General features: G+C 42.4%; 2 protein-coding genes across 2 annotated transcripts in view; both read left to right on the top strand.

The window, feature by feature from the left end:
• The window catches only part of XPOT (exportin for tRNA), a 40,379-nt gene extending 34,497 nt beyond the window's left edge, over window positions 1-5,882 (top strand). The window contains exons 24-25 of the mRNA XM_062203301.1: window positions 1,600-1,656; window positions 5,293-5,882. Coding sequence (XP_062059285.1) covers window positions 1,600-1,656; window positions 5,293-5,319 — 84 coding nt within the window. The 3' untranslated portion in view covers window positions 5,320-5,882. The remainder of the gene's footprint in view (window positions 1-1,599; window positions 1,657-5,292) is intronic.
• A 2,515-nt stretch (window positions 5,883-8,397) lies between these two features.
• Window positions 8,398-22,070, top strand: part of TBK1 (TANK binding kinase 1) — a 48,011-nt gene continuing 34,338 nt past the window's right edge. Inside the window, exons 1-4 of the mRNA XM_062203300.1 lie at window positions 8,398-8,480; window positions 11,185-11,302; window positions 15,745-15,885; window positions 19,320-19,449. Of these exons, the coding sequence (XP_062059284.1) occupies window positions 11,216-11,302; window positions 15,745-15,885; window positions 19,320-19,449 (358 nt within the window). The 5' untranslated portion in view covers window positions 8,398-8,480; window positions 11,185-11,215. The remainder of the gene's footprint in view (window positions 8,481-11,184; window positions 11,303-15,744; window positions 15,886-19,319; window positions 19,450-22,070) is intronic.

Below are 22,070 nucleotides of genomic sequence, written 5' to 3'. Positions count from 1 at the left end.
CAGGGAGAGATCTTCCATCTGCTGGTTCACTCCCCAAATGGCCCTAACAGTCACGGGTTGAGCCATTCTGAGGCCACGAGCTTCTTCTGGGTCTCCCATGTGGATGCGTGGGCCCAAGCACTTGGGCCAACTTCCACTTCTTTCCCAGGTACATTAGCAGAGAGCTGGATCAGAAGTGTAGCAGCTGGGGCTTGAACTGATGCCCATATGGTATGCCAGCATCACAGAGGTGGCATTTTACTTGCTATGCCACAATGCCAGCCTAATTACTGTGTTTAAAATGATTTTAACTCACTTTTACTGATTCATGAATCTCTTTATGTTATGACCTACCTCTAACCACTGAGATATTAATGACTTTCTAGGTTATCAGTTGTAACATAAATAAGCTTATTTTAATGGAACCGTTGGTAATTACTCATGTGATCTCAGTACCCATCCTAAAAATATACCATTCCATTTGCAGCTATAGTGTTCCAGGCTGCTAAATGATCTAATGATCTAATTATAAAAGACACTCTAAGGAACCTCAGTTTTTGCTTTTTCATATGCCTTATGTTCTGACAACACTTTTTGTGGAATTTTTTTTTCAACTTTTTACTTATTTTTTTAATTGGCAAAAAATACATTTTTATGGCATGCAATATTACATTTTTTTGTAGAATTCTAGAGAAGGTGCCAGCACACCGGGTTCTTTTTTGTCTAGCTCTGTTCAGTGACACTTTCACTAGATGAGAACAGCTAGTGAAGTGTACTTTTTGTCCCACTCACTCTTCTTAGGCACAAGTTCACCTTGTCCAGCAGGGCCATGTTCTCAAAACTGAAGGTAGCCTCACATGCAATATATTTGAAAATGCCATATAGTGTTTTGTGGTAAGGATCTGTTTGGGTTGATTTTGATAAGTTATAATAAGAATACTATGGATTTAAAGCAACTTGAATGGTCACTGGCAGATGAGTAGTCAATAAACGAAATATGGTACATCTGAGAATACTATAAAAAGTGGAATTAAAATTAATTTAAATTAAAAGAAATATAAAAAGTGTAAAAATTTTCAAACTATGCAGTTCTTTCATAGCATACATCTTCCATGAACTTTTTAAGACCATGTGTGTGCAAAGTTTTTGCACCAAAATAAAATTAAGCTTTGAATTTCCTTTTCCATGAACTTTTTAAAGTACATTATCAGTCAGTCTTCAGTAAAGAAGAAAATGTCATCTTATGCAACAATAGGGATGAAACTTGGACATTACACTAAGTGAAAAAAGTCACAGAGAGACAAATACCACATGATTCCACTTGTAAGAGATATCTAAAGTAGTCAGACTCATTGGAGCTGAAAGTATGTACCTTTGGTGATTGCTGGGGCAGGAGTGTGGGGGGTGTTCAATAGACAGTTTCGGTTTTGCAAGATGAAATAGTTTCAGACTCTACTGTGAAGCAGTGTGCATGTAGTTGACATTACATGTAGAAGTGGTTAAGATGATAAATGTTCAGTGTTTTAGAGATTTAAAAAAAAATAAATTAATGAAAAAAATGAATTAAGATGGATTTAAAAAACATTGGTTCTCCTCTTTCTCCCTGCCCTCACCCCTCAGGAGTTTTGTCAAGCACTTCAGCAGCCTGATGCTAAAGTTTTTAAAAATTACCTAAAGGTAGGTATTTGGGAAACTTACATATCTTCATATAAATAGGACCAAGAGAGAATACATATACTATCTCTTTGCTCTAAAATCTGCTTCTAAAAATGTTCCAATACAGAAGTTTCCGTGAAGCCCCATTCAACTAAGCTCTCAGAAAAGACATGAAAAAGTTGGACAGAGACAAGCATCTGGCACAGTGGTTAAGATGTCACATCCTGTTTCAAGGGTGCCTGGTTATATTCCCACTCTGGCTGCTGATTCCAGCTCCCTGCCCCCCACATGAAAGACCTAGATTACCCAGTTCCCACCTTCAGCCTGGCCAAGTTCTGGCCATTGTGGACATTTTGGGAGTGAACCAACAGATGTGACCTCTGTCTCCCTCTCCCTCCCCACCCCCCCGAATGTAACTAAATGTACCTCTTGAGTGTATTGGTATGAAAATGCCAATTTTCTTTTACAAAACTGTTTCTGACTTTTACTTACTGTCTTCATTTTCACAAATTTCAGGGCATAGCACTACACTGCATTTCTTAGTAGCAAGTAACTTAGTGAATGGCTACCTGATTCTCTTGCCCAAGACATTTGCTGGAATGCGTGAGTCAAAGGGCTTTGCTGGAAAAGGGCATTTAGTCTAATAAGTAAGACACATCCCACGTTGAGGTGCCTAGATTCAGTTTGTGGCTCTGGCTCTGGCTCCAGCTCCTAACTCTGGCTTCCTGTGTTCTATCACAACTGTGATGGCTCAGGTAGATTTCTGCCACTCATAAGGAAGACCTGGACTGAGTCGCTATTTCTTAGCTCCACTGCCAGCTTTTGGGGAGTAACCAGTACATGGAAGGGGGGGTGCTGTTTGTCTCTGTCTCTCCTTCCCAAATAAATCACATTTTAAAAGGCAGTGGGCTTTACTGAATAATAATTCAGAGTGCCATCCTGTGACTGTAGTTCTGATATCTTCTGTTGTTAGTTACTTTCCTAGTTGGGGTTCGTCAACTTAAACATCTCTCAGTTTATGTAGAAGAATATTGAGAATTATTTTGTATCATTGGGAACCTTCCCCTTCTCTATTTTCCCATAAAAGTAAAGTGCATATGGAGGTAATTTCTGTTAAATAACTAATCAAACTGCATTAAAGAAGTAAAAAAACTTTGTAACACAGGTCAAGGTACACTGTAGAAAGCTTGTGCTCCTTATATATTCATTTATGCTCTTACACTTGTAAAAAGCTTTCCTAAGCCCAACTTCTCTGTTGATGGGATTATTTTATTTTTTAAAGATTTATTTATTTATTCGAAAGAGTTACAGAAAGGCAGAGGCAGAGAGAAGTTTTCCATATGCTGGTTCACTCCCCAAGTTGCTGCAACAGCCAGAGCTGGGCCAATCAGGAGCCAGGAGCTTCTTCTGGGTCTCCTGCGTGGGTGCAGGGGCCCAAGAACTTGGGCCATCTTTTAGTGCTTTCCCAGGCCATAGTAGAAAGCTGGATCAGAAGCAGAGCAGCCGGGATTTGAACCAGCACCCATATAGGATGCCAGCACTGTAGGCGGCAGGTTTACCTGCTACACAGAGCACCAGCCCCAGGATTATTTTAGGAGTAGCATTATCCAGGGTTAGCATCATTCTTCTAGTTATAATAAATGATGTTCATTCCTTCTGCCCATTCCTCCCTATGTACCTAGTTGATTCTTAGATCTTGTTATTCTTTCCTCCTCATCTGGGCAGGCTTACTAGTCTCCTTTGATTATTCTAGCAAAGCTGATCCTGTTGAAAACTTTAAACAGTCATTTTACATTCATTCTCCTTCCTCATAAATTTCTCAAACCTATTGTTTACTAAAAGCAAGTTCATGTTTCTTAGTTTGGCATTTAATTTTATTTTCATAGGCTTTCAGACTACCTTTTTGGTTTCTCTTGCAATAACAGTCTTTGCTGTTCAAAATTCCTGCTTTATCAGCAGCCCTCCTTTATGAAGTCTATATCTATTATTATTCTGGGCTTTTAAAAAAGTTTTTATTTGTTTTCATTTTTATTTGAAAGGCAGAAAGCTGGGGCAAGGCCACATCAGAGCTCAGAGCTGAAACCAGTCCAGGTTTCCCAGTTAGGTGACAGGAACCCAAGCACTTGAACCATTATCTGCTGCCTTCCCAAGGTGCATTACCAGGAACCTAGAATCAGAAGTGGAGCTAGGATACAAACTCAGGCACTCTGACATGGATGCAGACAATCCAAGTAATGTGTCCTTTTTTTTGTTTTTAAGATTGATTTATTTTACTGGAAAGATGAAGTTAGAGAGAGGGAGAGATCTTCCATCTGCTGGTTCACTCTTCAAATGGTCAGGGCTAGACTAGCCTAAAGCCAGGAGCTTCACATGGGTGGCAGAGGCCCAAGGACTTGGGCTATCCTATGTTGCTTTCCCAGGCCATTAACAGGGAGCTGGATCAGAAGTGGAACAGCTGGGATCGGCACCCATACAGGATGCCAGCATCACAGGCAGCAGCTTAACCTACACTGCCTGCCCCTTAAACAGTGTCTTAACCACACCACTGCACCAAATGCCTGCCCCCTAGGTTTGCTTTAAACATAGCCTGCTGGTAATGCTCTCTTCAGTTCATGAAGTGATTAATTTTTTCTCTGTACATAATCAAGAGATTATTTGTTAGGTGAATCAGATCTGTTAGGTTCCACGGACAGAATGATAAATACAGCCCCTGCCTACCATTTCCTGTTTCTAGAGCTCACTTAATATCTACCTAATTGTGGATTGTCAAGTGTACAACAGTACGGCCGGCGCCACGGCTCACTAGGCTAATCCTGCGGCGCCGGCGCACTGGGTTCTAGTCCCGGTCGGGGCGCCAGATTCTGTCCCGGTTGCTCCTCTTCCAGTTCAGCTCTCTGCTGTGGCCTGGGAGTACAGTGGAAGATGGCCCAGGTCCTTGGGCCCTGCACCCTCATGGGAGACCAGGAGGAAGCACCTGGCTCCTGGCTTCAGCTCAGCATGGTGCACCAGCCGTGGCGGCCATTGGAGGGTGAACCAACAGTAAAGGAAGACCTTTCTCTCTGTCTCTCTCTCTCACTGTCTAACTCTGCCTGTCAAAAAAAAAAAAAGTGTACAACAGTAGGTCAGTCACTTGCCTGATCTATAGGTTGAAATATTGAGTTGGAAATTTTTTTTTTTTAAGAGTTTATATTTTTATTTGAGAGAGAGAATTACAGGTGGAGGGAGAGACAAAAAGGTCTTCTATCCATGAGTTCATTCCCCAAATGGCCACAACTGCCAGAGCTGAGCTGAACCGAAGCCAGGAGTCTCCTCCAGGCTCAATCACTTGGGTCATCTCCTACTGATTCCCAGGCCACAAGTAGAGAACTGGAACAGAAGAAAAGCAGCCAGGAACTGAACCAGCTCACCTGTGGGATGCCCGCGCCACAGGCAGAAGCTTAACCTACTATGCCACAGCACTGGTCTCCTCCCCTAGAAATACAAATTCCCCTGAAGAGAAGAAAGTTCTTAGATTGTGGATTTATGAAATACGTGAAATGTGTTTCATACCTGTTGAACGTTATAAGAGAATGGCATTCAGAAACTTGGGGCAATTATTCATGTGAAAGAGGTTATATCTTGACATTGGTATTAACTTTACTAAAACTATATTTACAGGTGTTCTTCCAGAGAGCAAAGCCCTAAGGATTGGATTTCCCTGTGCCTACTTCCTGATAAGAAATTCCAGTTATTTATAAAAAAGCAGTTTTTGTGTGCCATTCATACTCATCTTTTTAACACTGTTTTGAGCTAATTGCAGTATATGTATTGGGATTTTCTGTAAAATGGGTGTAATTTTCCCTAAATAACAGGTATGTGACAAGAAGTTGCACGCCAGCTGAAGATGTTTAATGTAAAATGTTGTTAAAAGACAAAACACTTATCCTAGTACCTTAATTTTTTTATTTGAAACTTTATGTCAAGACCTTTATAAAAACCATAGCAGTGGAAAACAGTACTTTTTTAAAAATTGCTGAATATAAAATGTTCAAAATATTTAGTTTCTTTTTTGTGAGAAGACACTTAAAGTATGGAGGAGATATAACAATCAAAACTAATTTTTTGTAGATAGCCATTACATTTCTTTAAACTGTTTCAATGCCAATGTGTATTCTACAAGAGAATGGTTTCATAAATTAATCGATTAAAAAGTAGGTGATGGTATACACTTTTTTAATAAAATAGTAAATAAATTTTATGTAGTGAAATCTATGAAGTCTTTTCTGGAATTATTATAAATACTTCAGCCTTAATTTCTCATCTTGATCTCTCCCTGATTTCCCACTTAAAGATATGTAAATCTGAGTGTGAATGTCTTCATTTAATTATGTGTCTAAAAAGTTACAGGCAGCTTAGTTCTGTCAAATAGGAGTCTTAAAAGTGGACTAGAAAAAGCCTATGTGAATTTGATGATAAAATTCCCAATTTTGTCTTCTAGCACTTTCATTGGATGTGCATTAGAGTGCAGTACACTTGTGTGTTTATGATGTTTGTGAATAGTAGCTGGCCATTTAAGTACTAGAAGTGTTTTCCCCCAACTTTTCCCCATTTTTATTCATTTATGCCTCAGAAAGCAAGAGAAAATATAATAGTAGTGGTAGTAGCATTGGGTAATTGAGAGGTAAAGCAGCAGAGTAACTACAGATGTTGAAGTCCTCTGATTAAGGTTTCCAGGGAGAGTCAGTTTGTACCTTTGGCCAATGTGTCCCCCCAGGGGTTTCATGGATGGGCTTCTGTGGCCTACAAACTCCTTAAAATTGTGTTCTACAATGTGCACAGGAATCTCTTTCTGGTTTTAATTCCAGAAGAGCTATGAAACATATTCTTTATATCATGAAATAGAGTAAACTGACAGTTAATTGTAAAAATAGATCAGTGAAATAAATGTGTATTATACCTCAATAAAAATGTTTTTAAAAATAGAGAAGTGAAAGCTGGGTGTTTTTTTGCTAGGTTCCCCTGTACTGACGGAGAGCTGGTTGGTTCTACTGCAGTCACAATAATTGTTCGAAGTATACTAACAAGTGTCCTCTCAACACTTGTTAGCATAGGCTCCAAACTCAGACTAGTTACGTAGATTCAGGTACCAGTTCTGCTAGTAACATTATAGAACATTGAGCAGGTTAAATAACTTTCTACCTCAGTTTCCCCATCTGTAAAATGGGGGAAATGATGGTAGCTACCTCGTTAAGTCATCAATCAGTAACATGAACTCATTTCAGTAGATAGCACAGAAAGGCTTATAGTACTGTACCGCCGGTTTCTTACATGGAAAGGTAGCACCCCTAGTTTTCCCTTAGCTCTTTAAAGCCCTTTCGGAAGAATCACATATGTTTAGAGATCATCCAGACATGGAAATTAGAGTGTGTTAACAAAACTTTGTGTTATATAATCGTGTATATGAATTCCCATCTTCATTCCTTGAAGTTGCCAAGAGCACCATCACAATCATTAATTACCTTACTTCTAAAAGCAAGATGCTCTCAAGGGTGACTCTTACCCGTCACCGGTGAGATAATTGAGGTAAGAGACAGATCTGTGTGACTTCGGCATGAATACCACCAAGTTCTATGGTGCCTGATCTAGTCCTGTGCCCAGCAGTTTATTTAGACCTTAACGCTAACATGAACTGGTTCCCACGTGGCTTTTAGGGAAACACCGTGTGTTGTTTTAGTGTGTATCACTTATGTGGTAATCATGTAACCAAGACCTTTGGCCTAGTTAGTCCCATTTCTCTCCCACAACCTTGAACTGTGGGTTTCACTGTTGTCATCAGACTATCAGAGAACGGAAATTGGTTGTAATTGTAAGCAGTGGACAGTTTTTAGTAGAATGACTTCATCACTTAAACGCTGTTTTACAATCTAATAAAATAGCCTAAGAAAACAGGCTTAGAGAGGTATGAAACTCGCTTCAAGTCAGTGACTGGCGGGGAGAGCTGGGACTGCAACCCCAGGACTATTCCATTAAAGCCTCTGCTGCTGACCACTCCGCCCGGTTTCCCATTCGCTGGTGTTTGCTGCAGCTCTCCCGTGGGAAGCACGCCCTCCTCTTGCATCCACTCGGAAACAGTCCTGCATTCACGGATCTGCCCCACACCGTGTGTTGGGGAGGGCCGCGGTGCTGTGGGCGGGCAGGGCGACCGCTTTTTGGAGGAACAGCAGCTGGAGACCCTGGCTGCACAAGTACTGCAGGGCCTGGCTTCAGTGCCTTTGAGTTCTGAAACTTCATACTTTAAGTTCTCTAGTACTGCCACTTCCAAAGAGGGAGTTCAGGGAACATGTTTACACTAAGGATGGCGTCTGAGACGATAACGTGGCTTCGCCACCGCCAGAGTGGGCTTTCACCCGGGGGCTCAGTCCCGCATTACCGCACTACGCCCGCCTCGGGTTACTTGCGTGGTCGCGATCACCAGTTCAGCGCTTGCCTTCCCCGTCAGTGCCGCACGCACACTCTGCAGGCGCTCGGGCAGGGGGCGGGATCGCAGCTGCGGGAACCCGAGTTACCGCGTTCACTGCGCAGCGCTGCCCGCCTGCGACCCTGAGCCAGAGAGGCGGCGGCGAACGGCCAGACGCTGTAGACCGCGTCCCGGTCCAGGGTACCGCGGCTCGGGAGCACGCGGCAGCAGCGGCGACGGCGGCCGGACGGGCCTGCAAGCGTGCGCACGCGCACCCGCTCCCGCACCCGCGCGCGCGCCGGCCGTCGGTCACGTGCCCCGCGGCCAGGGCTCGCGAAGCCGGAAGTGGCCCGGGGCGCGAGAAGGCCTCGGGAGCCCGCTGGCGGTGGCGTGGTGGAGACCCGGCTGGGTAAGCTGGGCGGGCGCGGGCGGAGGGGGCTGAGGCGGCGCGGGGCACGGGTGGCCGGAGCTGGCGCGGCGCGGCGCCGAGCGCTCCCGCCCCCCGGGGGAGGGGGGGGGTGGCTGGGATGCTGAGTCAGAGCGGGGGCGGGGCGGGCGAACTGGGGAGCCCCGCACGACCCGAGGCCGCGCCCTCTCCGAGCCCGCACCGCGCGGACGCTGCCTCCCGGGTGTGCGGGGCGTCGGAAGCCGGGTAGCATGGGCGCGCGTGGGCCCCGTTCCTTCCGCCTGGACTCCTCGCCCCGCACCTGGCCCTGGGACCCGCAGCCCGGGCCCTGCGCGGTCTGGCGACGTTGGGCGCGCAGAGGGCGAGTCTGTTGGGTCCGGGCCCGGGCCCGGGCCCCGGCCGCTGGGGGAAATAAAGGGGGTACCGCGTGCCACCCGCTCCCGAGCGTCGCCACGATCAGCAGGTTGAACATGGATTAGTGTTTCAGATGATTACAGACAGACGTGTCGTTGGGGCTTCAAGATGTTAGCCGGGCTTGACTCACACCGGAAGCCCGAAGCGGGAGACGCTTTTTAATATAAGCGAGTGAAATGCAGGTTCCCAGTGACTCCTCGCTGACATGGCGTGTGGGTTTGTTATCCCGCCCCGTTCCCAGGTATTTGTCATAGAGGGCCTTAAAACAGCCCCGCTCCAGGAATTGCCAAGCGAATAACCAAAGCTGATGCTTTTTCTGCTTAGAACCCCGAACAGCGTTATCTGTTGAATAAAAGTGTTTCACATCCAGGTAGAGCGTGAAGATCCTGGAACTCTGTCCACAGGCTGTGTCGCCAAACCTGTTTGCGTTCTTGGGCAGATGGTAACTTTCCTTTTGGACAGTGTAAAGAAGCAGGCTTAAGACAGCAGCGCGGGTGACTTGGATCTACTTGCTGAGTTAACCTCACTGCTGCCAGCAGCCTGGAATTTATATATAGCAAGCACCTTGTGGCTGTGCTGAGTCATGTTTCAGCATGAGTTGTGGGGTTCATGGAAGATCATTTCAAAAGACATTTCCCCCGACCACTGTGGTGAAACGATTTTTCTAACTGCCTATGGAGAGCAGGTACCTTAGCTGACAAACCTGTTTTGTGTGATCCACCGGGTACATAGAGGTTCCGGAGGATTTCTGAAAAGTCACATTGATTAGGGAAGCTTGTTACCTCTTGAATAGGATACCTGACAAATGTGTATTCCCTTTTTGTGAAAAGGGAATCTTTTTATCACTTATTTCCAGTAAATTGCTGTTTGTATAAATTCTTATCTGAATTAGGTGGTTGGTAAAATTATACAAATATGTAGCCAGGATGCCAGAGGCCCATTCATTACTTCATCACTGGAATGCCTAGGGCAGCATACTCCTGGTGCTCTTTGCTCTTTGTTCTAACTTACTGTGAAGAGGTGGTAATCCAAGTTCACAAACTTTGTTGTGACGTTTCTGCAGGTTTAAGGGGGTATGTTGAGACTAGTGTTTATGCTGTGTTGGCATTCTTCACTTTTATTCTAACGTAGAACTGAAATATTTATAATATCTTCATAGTTCCATAGCTTTTCAGTATTGAAGTACAAAGCTAGAGATGACGCCTCTTTTTTTAAGACCTGGTAATGCATACTTGATTTATATGCTTTTATATACTTATAAGTTGGAAAAACCATCCTTAATCCCAAAAGAGTTAGAAACTTTTCAGGAATAGTTATTTTTGCACCTTGGCGTTATGATTGTTAGGTTGGGTGTAGATAGAAATTTGGGGTTGTGTTGTGTAGTGGAAACAGTTGTTTTCATCAATGTTGCCTTGCGCTTGAGGGAAACAAAGTAATTTTCCTATATGAGTTATATTTTTACATTATTACTTAAAACTTAAAATGTAATTTATCATTAATTAATCTTTCAAAACATTTGAAAGAGGTAAGTAGCCAGTATTACTTTCATAACTAAAAACAAAATTAGAAAGGAAATAAATGTTTATACCCTATGATACGTGATTACATTGAATATGTAAGATGCCATTGGGTAATGGTTTTCCTCAGAGTCCACTTAGTGTATTAGCCTTTAATTTTGCTAGAAACTCAGATTTTTACTTTGTCCTGTTTATACACTTAAATTTAGCAATGAATAACAGTGGTCTTACTTGAGACTAAAAAGCAGCTAGGGGCCGGTGTCGTGGTGTAGCAGGTGAACCCACCACTAGCATGCCATAAGGGTGCGGTTCATGTCCTGGCTGCTCCACTTCCAGTCCAGCTTCCTGCTGTTGTGGCTATCTGGAGAGTGGAGGAGCTAGCATTTGTTTCCTAACTGTATTTTTTTTTTTTTAAATTTGTTTATTTATTTGAAAGGCAGATTTACAGAGAGGCATAGGCAGAGAGAGAGGGGTCTTCCTTCTTCTGGTTCACTCCCCAAATAGCCGCAACAGCCAAAGCTCCACAGATCAGGAGCCAGGAGCTTCCTCCAGGTCTCCCACACGAGTACAGTGGCCCAAGGACTTGGGCCATCTTCTTCTGCTTTCCCAGACCATAGCAGAGCTGGATCGGAAGTCAAGCAGCTGGGACTCGAACCGGCGCCCTTATGGGATCCCGGCACTGCAGGTGGCGGCTTCACCCACTATGCCACAGCGCCAGCCCCTTGATTGTGTTATTAATGTGAAAACATGCTCACAGATATTTTCTTATCTCTTAGTGTAACAAGAGAAGCACCTGACCAAGCCGAGATGCAGAGCACTTCTAATCATCTGTGGCTCTTATCAGATATTTTAGGCCAAGGAGCAACTGCAAATGTCTTTCGTGGAAGACATAAGGTTGGTACAGAGAAAGCTTTGCAGGCTTTTGTGAGTCCTGCTGTACATACTCTTTTCTGAGAAGCACACTTACACTAAAATGTGTGACTTAATGATTTAGATTCTTTTATCTAAATAACTTTTTTAATGGTTTTTGTGGTTTGATTCCCGTTTCTAAAGAAATGCTTTGTGTGTGATTTTTGTGGTTTTTGAAAGTAGCCTGTGTTAGAGGCAGTAAACATCTCTATCCATTGGAGGTGGAGATTACACGTCACAGAGTAGAAAAAAACAGGAAGTTGTTTGAAAAGAGACAGGAGAAGATAAATATAATGTTCCTTTAGATCCTTTAGATTAATGGACAAAAAATCCTTTTATAATGCCAGTAATCGATAATTTTCTAGCATTATCAATTTACATGTGTGGTTTTTTTTTTAAGCTTTATTGGTTGGTTGATTGATTGATTGATTGATTTGAAAGCTAGAGCAGCAAAGAGAGAGGATGATCTTCCATCAGCAGGTCTACTCCCCAGATGCCACAACAACCAATTCTAGGCCGGGCCAAAGCCAGGAGCCAGATACTCCACCCAGGTCTCCCATGTGGGTGGCAGGGACCAAGGACTTGGGCCATCTTCTGCTGCCTTCCCAGGCACATTAAGCTGGTAGGTGGATAGGAAGTAGAACAGGTGGGAGAGCCAGGACTTGTTAAGGGCACTCCCATCTGGGATGCCAGCATTGCATACAGTGACTTAAATCACTACCAGCCCCCCAGCAGTGTTAGTTTTTCTGAGAAAAGTGATGTTTGGAGTCTCCTAAATCCTACAAATCTTAGTAGAGAGGAATTTCTTCCTATTTTCCTGTAACCTTGAGATTACTGGTCAGTTTTGCCTATGATAATGAAGGTAAGCATACAATGGGGCTCTTTCCTCTAGAGAGAAAATATGAGTATAAAGAGCCTCTGTGGCTGATAGAGTATGATTCAGGAGTGACATACATACATTTTTAAAATTTTTTCCTGCTCTTACAGCATCGGAGGCCAGTTCACAGGGTCCGGATCCTTGTTCAAGTTCCTTGTGTTTAACCTGGGACATTCCTGTCCTCAAAAATGTTTATGTTCTGTGTCAAGAAGAAAATGGGTAGATGACACAGGATTTAGCACTGAAAACACATCTGACCATCTGTCTTCCTGTGCTCCAAACTGACCTAATAAACATTAATAGTCACTTAATATGTGCTAGGAACTGGCAGCTGATGTGTTGTCTTTCTACACAAAGAATTTGGAGTTTTATAGCAAGGTGACATTCAGAAGGACATAATTTAGAAACTGATGGGTTGACAGATAGTCAACAGTGACAGAGATTGGATGAGATATATATGAAGTGCTTAGAATTAGTAGAAACTTCATGTGTTCCTTACTTAGTGTCCTTCATATGAGTGCCAGTACAGTTGGCAGTCTGCATTTGTCAAATGGTAGACTAAATGAATGAATAGGACAGATTAGACTAACAATAAGACAACCTGAAGTTCTTTAAAGGAAACAAAGATATATTTTAGCCTATATAGTATGGAATTCTTTTTTTTTTTTTTTTTTAAGATTTATTTATTTATTTGAAAGAGTTACAGAGAGGGGTAGAGCCAGAGAGAGAGGGGTCTTCCATTCCACTGGTTCACTTCCCAATTGACCGCAATGGCCAGAGTTGAGCTGATCCAAAGCCAGGAGCCAGGAGCTTCTTCCAGGTCTCCCATGTGGGTTCAGGGGCCCAAGGAGTTGGGCCATCTTCAGCTGCTTTCCCAGGCCATAGCAAAGAGTTGGATCAGAAGTGGAGCAGCTGGAATTCGAATTGGTGCCCATATGGGATGCCACCACTGCAGGCGGCGGCTTTAACCACTACACCACAGCGCCAGTCCCAGTATGGAATTTTAAAATAAGAATTGACTTAGAGGATTGCTAAGATCCAGTTTAGTATTTGGTCCCTAATAGTCTTCCCGTGGTTGTGTTTTAAGAAACCATGTTTGCTCTTAGTGACTTCACCTTGAAGTGTTTCAGACTTTACCAGTAATATCCTGCTTCCCCTTAACTATTTGAAGGATTTTAAACCATGATATTAGCCTTTCTATATTTTGTTTAGAATGATCACATTCTGGATGTATATGTACGTGGTAACCACAATGAAACTGAAGGCAAGAGAGTTGTCAGGAGGCTGTTGTTGTGTATGTATGTATATACATGTGAAAGCAGTCCTCTAGATATTCTTGGATGCTTTGACTTAGTGACAGGGAATGGTAGGTGACACTGCAGGTGGATAAAGGGAAAGTGATCCATGTTCACAAGTATCCTAGTGGTCTCAGATGATGTAGACTATAAAAACTTGGAAAATTCAGGCCTTGATCACAGTGGGCACATTCTCACATTATATTATTTTTCCCTACTTGCTCTGCTCTAAGGATTCTCCTACTTTTAGACTGAGTTTCAGACAAGTGTTCTTGAGAAAAATTCCTGTTGAGCGATTATATGGACTTGACAGTGTCTTTATCTTGACCAAATGGAAAAAAATGTAATTGAACTGTGCTTATGTTGTTGTTATCTTTTCATATTACCTGAAAATGATCAGTGGTCCTTTTGCTATGGAAAGGATCATATTTGTGTGCTTAGCATGACCAGGATCAAGGGGGAACCCCATAAACAGTGGCCTTCACAGAATGTTCTTAAGGAATGAGGTTATAGAGCAGTTGATTTTTGTCTTAAGAAAAGGATCATGCAGTTCTGGGGTAAGAGGAGCATGGTGGCCCTAAGTGGTGAATCAGTGTAAAGCTGTGGAGATGGTCCCAGGGCAGGAAGAGTGCAGAGATCCTGATGGAACCATGAAGTACGCGTTCAGATCCCAGGCACAAAGAGAAGATAATCTCAGCGTGGCTCCAGGGGGTTCAGCCTTAAACAAACAGGGGGAAGAGTCAGTCTGAACTCCAAAGAGAGGGGCTTGCTGATCAGAACAATTGGAAGGAAGAGGAGGGTCGGGTAGAGAGTCTAAAGGAAGAGTGTTTCAGACTGCTAGAGTGTGCTGAATACCCAGAATGTAAGCATGTGTTCTGTACTATCGAGATTCCCTCCCAGCTGCAGCTGTGAGTTCTAATTCTGTGTATGATCTAATTCATTCGACCAGGAGACAGGAGAGTGGGTGCTGCAGGTACACAGGAATCAGTGGGGAACAGGAGAAAATGCCTTTGAGGCTTCAGAGATGGTCTGTGAAGGTGGAGCTGCAGAAATTCTCCTTTAACCTCACTGCAGCTCCTGCTCAGTACACACACGTTGTTGTAGCTAGGAAGGATTTCTGGAAAGTTAATGACTTTTCTTGGTACTATTAATAAAAATTTCATAGGTTGAATATAGTTTTCTAGGCTGGTACTGTGGCACAGCAGGTTAAAGCCCTGGCCTGAAGCGCCACCATCCCATAGGGATGCCGGTTCTAGTCCCGGCTGCTCCTCTTCCAATCCAGCTCTCTGCTATGGCCTGGGATAGCAGTAGAAGATGGCCCAAGTCCTTGGGTCCCTGGGAGACTCGGAGGAAGCTCCTGGCTCCTGGCTTTGGATCGGCACAGCTCGCGGAATGAACCAACAGATGGAGGACCTCTCTTTCTGTCTCTACCTCTCTCTGTAACTCTTTCTTTCAAATAAGTAAAATAAATCTTTAAAATACACACACACACACACACATACACATATATACACATATATATAGTTTTCCATCACTCTGATGCAATTATTAGGCCCTGGAATAACTCTCATGAGTTTCATTTTCTATTTCTTATCCAAAAGATGGTTTCAGTTTTATTGCTATTATACCTTTTATCTACTGAAGTGTAGATCAGTGTTTAATAATGAAAGCTTTAGGGGCTGGCACTGTGCCGCCGCAGGTTAACGCCCTGGCCTGAAGCGCCGGCATCCCATATGGGCCTGGTTCAAGACCCGGCTGCTCCACTTCCGATCCAGCTCTCTGCTATGGCCTGGGAAAGCAGTACAAGATGGCCCATGTCCTTGGGCCCCTGTACCCGCGTGGGAGACCCAGAAGAAGCTCCTGGCTCCTGGCTTCGGATCGGCGCAGCTCCGGCCGTTGTGGCCAATTAGGGAGTGAACCATCAGATGGAAGACCTCTCTTTCTGCCTCTCCTCTCTCTGTGTAACTCTGACTTTCAAATAAATAAAAATAAAAAATCTTTTAAAAAATAATGAAAGCTTTATAATTTGAAAGAAAATAGCTTTTCTTTACTTTAGAAAGTACCATATTAAGGAAATATTGAGCAATTGATTGATTTTAATTTTTAGAAAAAGTTAAGGGTCTTCATATAAATTACCTATGCCTAGAAGGTGCTTGATGTTCTATAAAAAATTGCTATCATGAGTTTAAATGGTACCTTTTTATCTTCTTTACAATATATAAGTAATATATTTGCCTCTTTTTTTTTTTTTTTAGAAAACTGGTGATTTATTTGCTATCAAAGTATTTAATAACATAAGCTTTCTTCGCCCAGTGGATGTTCAGATGAGAGAATTTGAAGTGTTAAAAAAGCTCAATCACAAAAATATCGTCAAATTATTTGCTATTGAAGAGGAGGTAAGTCATCAACCTTTAGTTAATCATGTCATCATGTAGCCGTTATGGGTCAGGAGACAGAACCTAATATAAAAATGGGTGAAAATGGTGAAAATTAGGGTTCATACAACCAAATAGTCTATCCCAAGTATACGTAAATAGGTATAGTAGTAACAATAATGTATCATAAAAATGGAATCAGAGGGGCTGACTCTGTAGTGTAGTAGGTTAAGCATCTGCCTGCTGCGCTAGTATCCCATATGGGCGCTAGTTCAAGTCCCAGCCACTACACTTCTGATCTAGCTGATGGCCTGGGAAAGCAGTAGAAGATGTCCAAAGTCCTTGTGCCCCTGCACCCATGTGGGAGGCCTGGAAGAAGCTCCTGGCTTAGGATCAGCCCAGCTCCAGCCGTTGCAGCCATTTGGGGAGTAAACCAGTGGATGGAAGACCTCTCTCTCTAACTCTGCTTCTCAAGTAAATAAATAAATCTTAAAAATAAAAAAAGAATGGAATCAGAAAAAAAGTATAGATTGTGGCTACCAGTCTAGGAATCCAGAGGTTAATCTGTGAAGTTCATTTCTAAAAGGTAGAATTGATTTTAGAGGGAAATAGCAAAAGTAAGTATGTCATCAGGAAAAATAATCTAGAAATAACGGGAAAAGAAATCTACTTAAAAATGAGTAATCAGTGAAATAATCTTTTGAAAAATACTTTAGAAGTTTTTACCCCTGTCCTAGTGATTTCATTTTTAATGATTATTTCTTAGGAAGTAATCAGAAATGTAAATAACATGCATAAATATGTTAATTGGTACCTTGTTTATAATAAGGAATAGTTAAGTAAGTCGAATAAATTAGAATGTGTTATAGTTACCCAAAGTTAGACTCAAGGTTGTGAAGCACAGCTTTTCAGAGCGCCAACTCTGCCCAAGACTTCCCACACCAGCTACAAAGGATTTGGGAAACTGCAGTCAGGACAGTACCCACAAAACTGTCCTCACTTCAGACACCATCCCCAAGTTTAGGAGAACCCAAGACTACTCTACTTCAGACTTGCCGGCTACAGATTTGTGGGTTCCCTGACACTCAGTTTTGATGACTTGCTAGAATGTAAAATGACTCACAGAACGCAGGGAAGTGTTACCATTGTATTATAGCAAAACAGTACTTGTTAGAACTAGCCAAAGGAAGAAACACTTAGGGTAAAATATGAGAGGGCTCCAGCTGTGAAGCTTGCTGGTCCTCAGTGACACGGTACCCTTTTGGCATGTATCTGACAATATGAATAGGGTATTGGCAGCCTGGACAGCCCTCTGGGGCTGATCTTTTATGGAGCACATGGTTGACCATTCGTCTTCAGGCCCTTCCTGAGGTTCAGGCCAGGTCCTGTAGTTCCTGTTTCCTTTGGAGATCGGAACTGATAGGATGTGTCCTAAAGCCCACGTCATAAATCGCATTGTTATAGACTGTCCAGCAAACAAAAACACTCCTCTCCAACAGTGTATTTCAGGGGCCAGAGATCACTTCCCTGTGTCCAAGGGCAAACCCCAGGCTTCTCTAAGGATAAAGTGAATTCTTCATGACACAATAGTGAAATATTAATAGATACTTACCAAACTTTGGTTGTATTTACTGTTATGTAAGAAAATCAGGATTAAAACTGTATTTGCAAGGGCAAGTACTAATATAGCAGTAAAGATGCTACTTGGAATGCTTGTATCTTGTGTCATAATGCCTGGGTTCAGTTCGTGGCTCCACTCCTGATTCCAGCTTCTTTCTAAAGTGCATTCGGCCTCAAATAGTTGGATTCCTGCCACCTGCATGGGAATCCCAGATTGGGTTCCTGACAGCAGGTGTCAGCCTGCCCAACCCAGGTTTTTGGGGGCATAGCATTTGGGGAGTAAACTAGCAGATGGGAGATCTCTGCCTCTGTGTGTGTGTGTGCCTTTCAAATAATCATATTTCAAAAATATGCAGTATGATCCTGATATATAGTATAATACAAACAGTGTTAGCTATATATATAATATGATTTGACCCATAGGGAAAAAACTGAAAGGAAATACACCTAAACAGTAACATGGTTATCTCTGTGTTGGAATTGTGGGTATTTTTTAAAGGTCAACATATTTGATCATTTTAAAACAACTTCTTTTTTCTATTACAGTTACTTCCTTTTTTATAAATGCTGAATAGCAGAAAAATTCAAAGTATTTTGTGAAAGTATTTTGGGGCTGTGTAGGCAAAAATAGAAAAGCAAGAGAAGATATAGATGTGGAGATGAATACTAGATTTTAAGACTCATTCAAATTTTCAAATTTCTAAAATAGGCAGTAATCATTGTGTATATGTAATTTGATAGTATTTCTTCTTCTCTGTAAAACTGTTGTTATATTGACAATGCATCTTACAGTAAATGGTACATTAAAATCAAAGTTTAAAACAAATCAGCAGCTCAGATGCAAATGAACAGACCAGAACTTGGCTGCTACTCTGCCACCCTTTGTTATTAAGAATGAGGCTCCATTCCTGGAAGTGAAAGTGCTCATGAGAAGAATCACAAATGTTTTTTTTTTTTTTTTTTATTTCATAAATGTGAATTTACAAAGTGCAGCTTTTGTATTTTTGTGGCTTCCCCCCAACCTCCCTCCCTCCCATGGCCCTCCCCTCTCCCTCTCCCATCCCGCCTTTTATCGAGTTTCATTTTCAATTACCTTCATATACTGAAGATCAACTTAGTATATACTAAGCAAGGATTTCAACAGAATCTCAAATGTTTTAAGAGATTTGTTAGAAGAGCTTTTGGCCTAAGTGTACTGTTATGCATAGGAAATTAAATATAATTTTAACAAGACTGATGTAACATTGTAGCAGTGATTTTGTAGGTCAAATTTAACCACTTTTCACTGGTTTGTCCTCAGAAGTAAATCTCAACTTAAAAAATATTTATTTATTTATTTGAAAAGCAGAGTTGCAGAGAGGCAGAGGCAGAGAGAGCAGGACATCTTCCATCTGCTGGTTCTCTCCCCAAAATGGCCGTGGAGCAGGGCCAATCCAAAGCCAGGAGTTTCTTCGAGGTCTCCCATGGGAGTGCAGGGGCCCAAGGACTTGGACCATCTTCTGCTGCTTTCTCAGGCACATTAGTAGGGAGCTGGTCCAGAAGAGGAGCAACCAGGACTCAAGCCGGCACCCATATGTGATGCTGGTGCTGCAGGTGGTGGCTTTACCTGCTATGCCACAGCACAGGCCCCAGATCCAACTTTCTTAATAGGAATTTCAAAGATGTTAAGTGTTACATTTGTATAGTCAGTAGGATTTAATGAATCCCAGGTGAAACAGTTCAAAGTGCCTTTGCCATTATAGCAGATTTAACATTTAAATAAAATTAGATAAGTACTTGCATATGATCAAAACATAATTTTGTATTGATTCCTAATCAGTGATTTTTTTTTTCAGACAACAACAAGACATAAAGTGCTTATTATGGAGTTTTGTCCCTGTGGGAGTTTATATACTGTTTTAGAAGAGCCATCTAATGCCTATGGACTACCAGAATCTGAATTTTTAATTGTTTTGCGAGATGTGGGTATGTTTGTTTGTTTATCTAATTATAGATATATATGATTTAGTCACTTAGAATTAAAACGTAAATTTTTTACATTTAAAACTGAAGACCTTAATATAATGCTTTCTTAGATATGACACCAAAAACACAAGTGATTAAAAAAAATAGATAAATTGAACTTTGACAACCTTAAAAACTTATGTAGTTCAAAGAATATCATAAAGGAAAAGACAACCCATAGAATGAGAGAAAATGTTTGCAAATCTTATGTCTTATAATAAATTTTTATCTGGTAAAAAGACAAATAGGCAATGCAATTTTTTATAAGATTTATTTATTTATTTTAAAGTCAGAGTTACACAGAGAAGGAAGAGAGAGAGAGAGAAAGAGAGGTCTTCCATCCACTGGTTCACTCCCCAATTGGCTGCAACAGCCAGTGCTGCACTAATCTGAAGCCAGGAGCCAGGTGCTTCTTCTGGGTCTTCCACGTAGGTGCAGGGGCCCAAGGACTTGGGCCATCTTGTACTGCTTTCCCAGGCCATAGCGGAGAGCTGGATCGGAAGTTGAGCAGCCGGGTCTTGAACCAACCCCATATAGAATGCTGGCACTGCGGGCAGCAGCTTTACCCGCTACGCCACAGCGCCGGACTCGACAGTGCAATTTAAAGATGGGCTGAGGGTTTGAACAGACATTTTTCCAAAGAAGATACTGTGCATAAAAAGTACATAAAAAAATATTCAGCATCGTTAGTCGTTACAGAAATGCAAATCAAACCATAGTAAAATATATCACTTCATATACACCAGAATGGTTAAAATCAAAAAAGACAAACAAAAATAAGTGTTGGCAAGGATTTGGAGAAACTGGAACTCTCCAGCGTTACTGGTAGGATTGTAAAGTAATAGTCACTTTGGAAAACAGAATGACAGTATCTTGAAAGTTACGCTGGGCAGGTGTTTGCAGTAGTTAAGGTGTCAGCTGGGATGCCTACATCCCCTATCAGACTGCCAGTTTAAGTCCTGCCTCCACTTCCAATTTCAGATACCTGCTAACGCATACCCTAAGGGATAGCAGATGATGGCTCAAATACTTGGGTTCTGATCACCCTTATGAGAAACCTGGCAGAGGTTGCCAGCTCCTGGCATAGCCCTACATGTTGTGGACATTTGGGGAATGAATCAGCAAATAAAAAGTCTCAATATCTCCCTTCTCTCTCCCCCCATCAAATAAAATGAAAATAATATGTTGAAAAAAATTTAAATACAGGGACCAGCACTGTGGTACAGAAAAAGGTCAAACTGCTGCCTGCCAGCATCCCATATGAGTGCTGGTTTGAGTCCTTGCGGCTTCACTTCTGATCCAGCTCCCAGATTTTGTGCCTGGGAAAGTAGCTGAAGGTGGCCCACGTGCTTGGACCCCTGTCACCAATGTGGCAGACCTGGATGGAGTTCCAGGCTCTTGGGTTTAGCCTGGCCCATCCCCAGTGGTTGTGGACATTTGGGGAGGATACCAGCAGATGAAAGATCTCTCTGTCTCTTCCTGTCTATCTAACTCTGACTTTCAAATAAACAAACCTTTTGGGAAAAAATTACAGTGACAGAAACCAGACCCAAGAGGCCACAATAATACTGTATCATTCCATTTATATGAAATAACCAGAACAAACCTATAGAAACAGAAAGGTTCGGGCCGGCGCCGTGGCTCACTAGGCTAATCCTCCGCCTTGCGGCGCCAGCACACCGGGTTCTAGTCCCGGTCGGGGCACCGATCCTGTCCCGGTTGCCCCTCTTCCAGGCCAGCTCTCTGCTGTGGCCAGGGAGTGCAGTGGAGGATGGCCCAAGTGCTTGGGCCCTGCACCCCATGGGATACCAGGAGAAGCACCTGGCTCCTGCCATCGGATCAGCGCGGTGCGCCGGCTGCAGCGCGCCTACCGCGGCGGCCATTGGAGGGTGAACCAACGGCAAAAGGAAGACCTTTCTCTCTGTCTCTCTCTCACTGTCCACTCTGCCTGTCAAAAAAAAAAAAAAAAAAGAAACAGAAAGGTTCGTGGTTGTTGAGGGCTTATGGGAGGAGCAGTTCGAGGAGTGACTGCTAATGTATACAGGTATTTTAAAGGCATAATGAAAATGCTCTGAAGTTAGTTGTGATAGTTTTACGATTCTGTGACTATACTAAAAAACTTGTACACTAAAAAACATGAATGCCATATATGAATCGCATTTTGGTAAGCCTGTTGTTTTTCAAAAAGTGTGTCAGCTAAAGAAATAATGCTGTCTTAGAAGTATTTGAGCCGTGAGAAAAGCCCAATGATAAAGAAGGTCTAAGGTTAATGGGAATTCTTGAGATTGACGCTGGACGCTTAATGGAAACTGTTTAACCAAGGATAAAGTGAAAGAGAAACACAATAGTATGCTATTTGTTTAATCAAATAGAAGTTATAGATAATTGGTTTTAGTATTTATACAGCAATACTCTTCAATTTATCTTCAAATGTTGAATGTGTACACTCACCTATCAGCTGTCAGACACGTATTTCAAGTTCTCAGTCAGTGACACTGCCTGTTAGCTAAAGCAGTGTAATTTCACCTTGCCCTTTGTAAAGAAAACAGACTTTATGGAATAGTAATAAGCAATTGAGAAAT

The sequence above is a fragment of the Lepus europaeus genome, chromosome 10 (genome assembly GCF_033115175.1).
Source record: "Lepus europaeus isolate LE1 chromosome 10, mLepTim1.pri, whole genome shotgun sequence".
In the NCBI taxonomy this organism is placed as follows: domain Eukaryota; kingdom Metazoa; phylum Chordata; class Mammalia; order Lagomorpha; family Leporidae; genus Lepus; species Lepus europaeus.
This window is presented reverse-complemented; position numbering and strand designations above follow the sequence as displayed.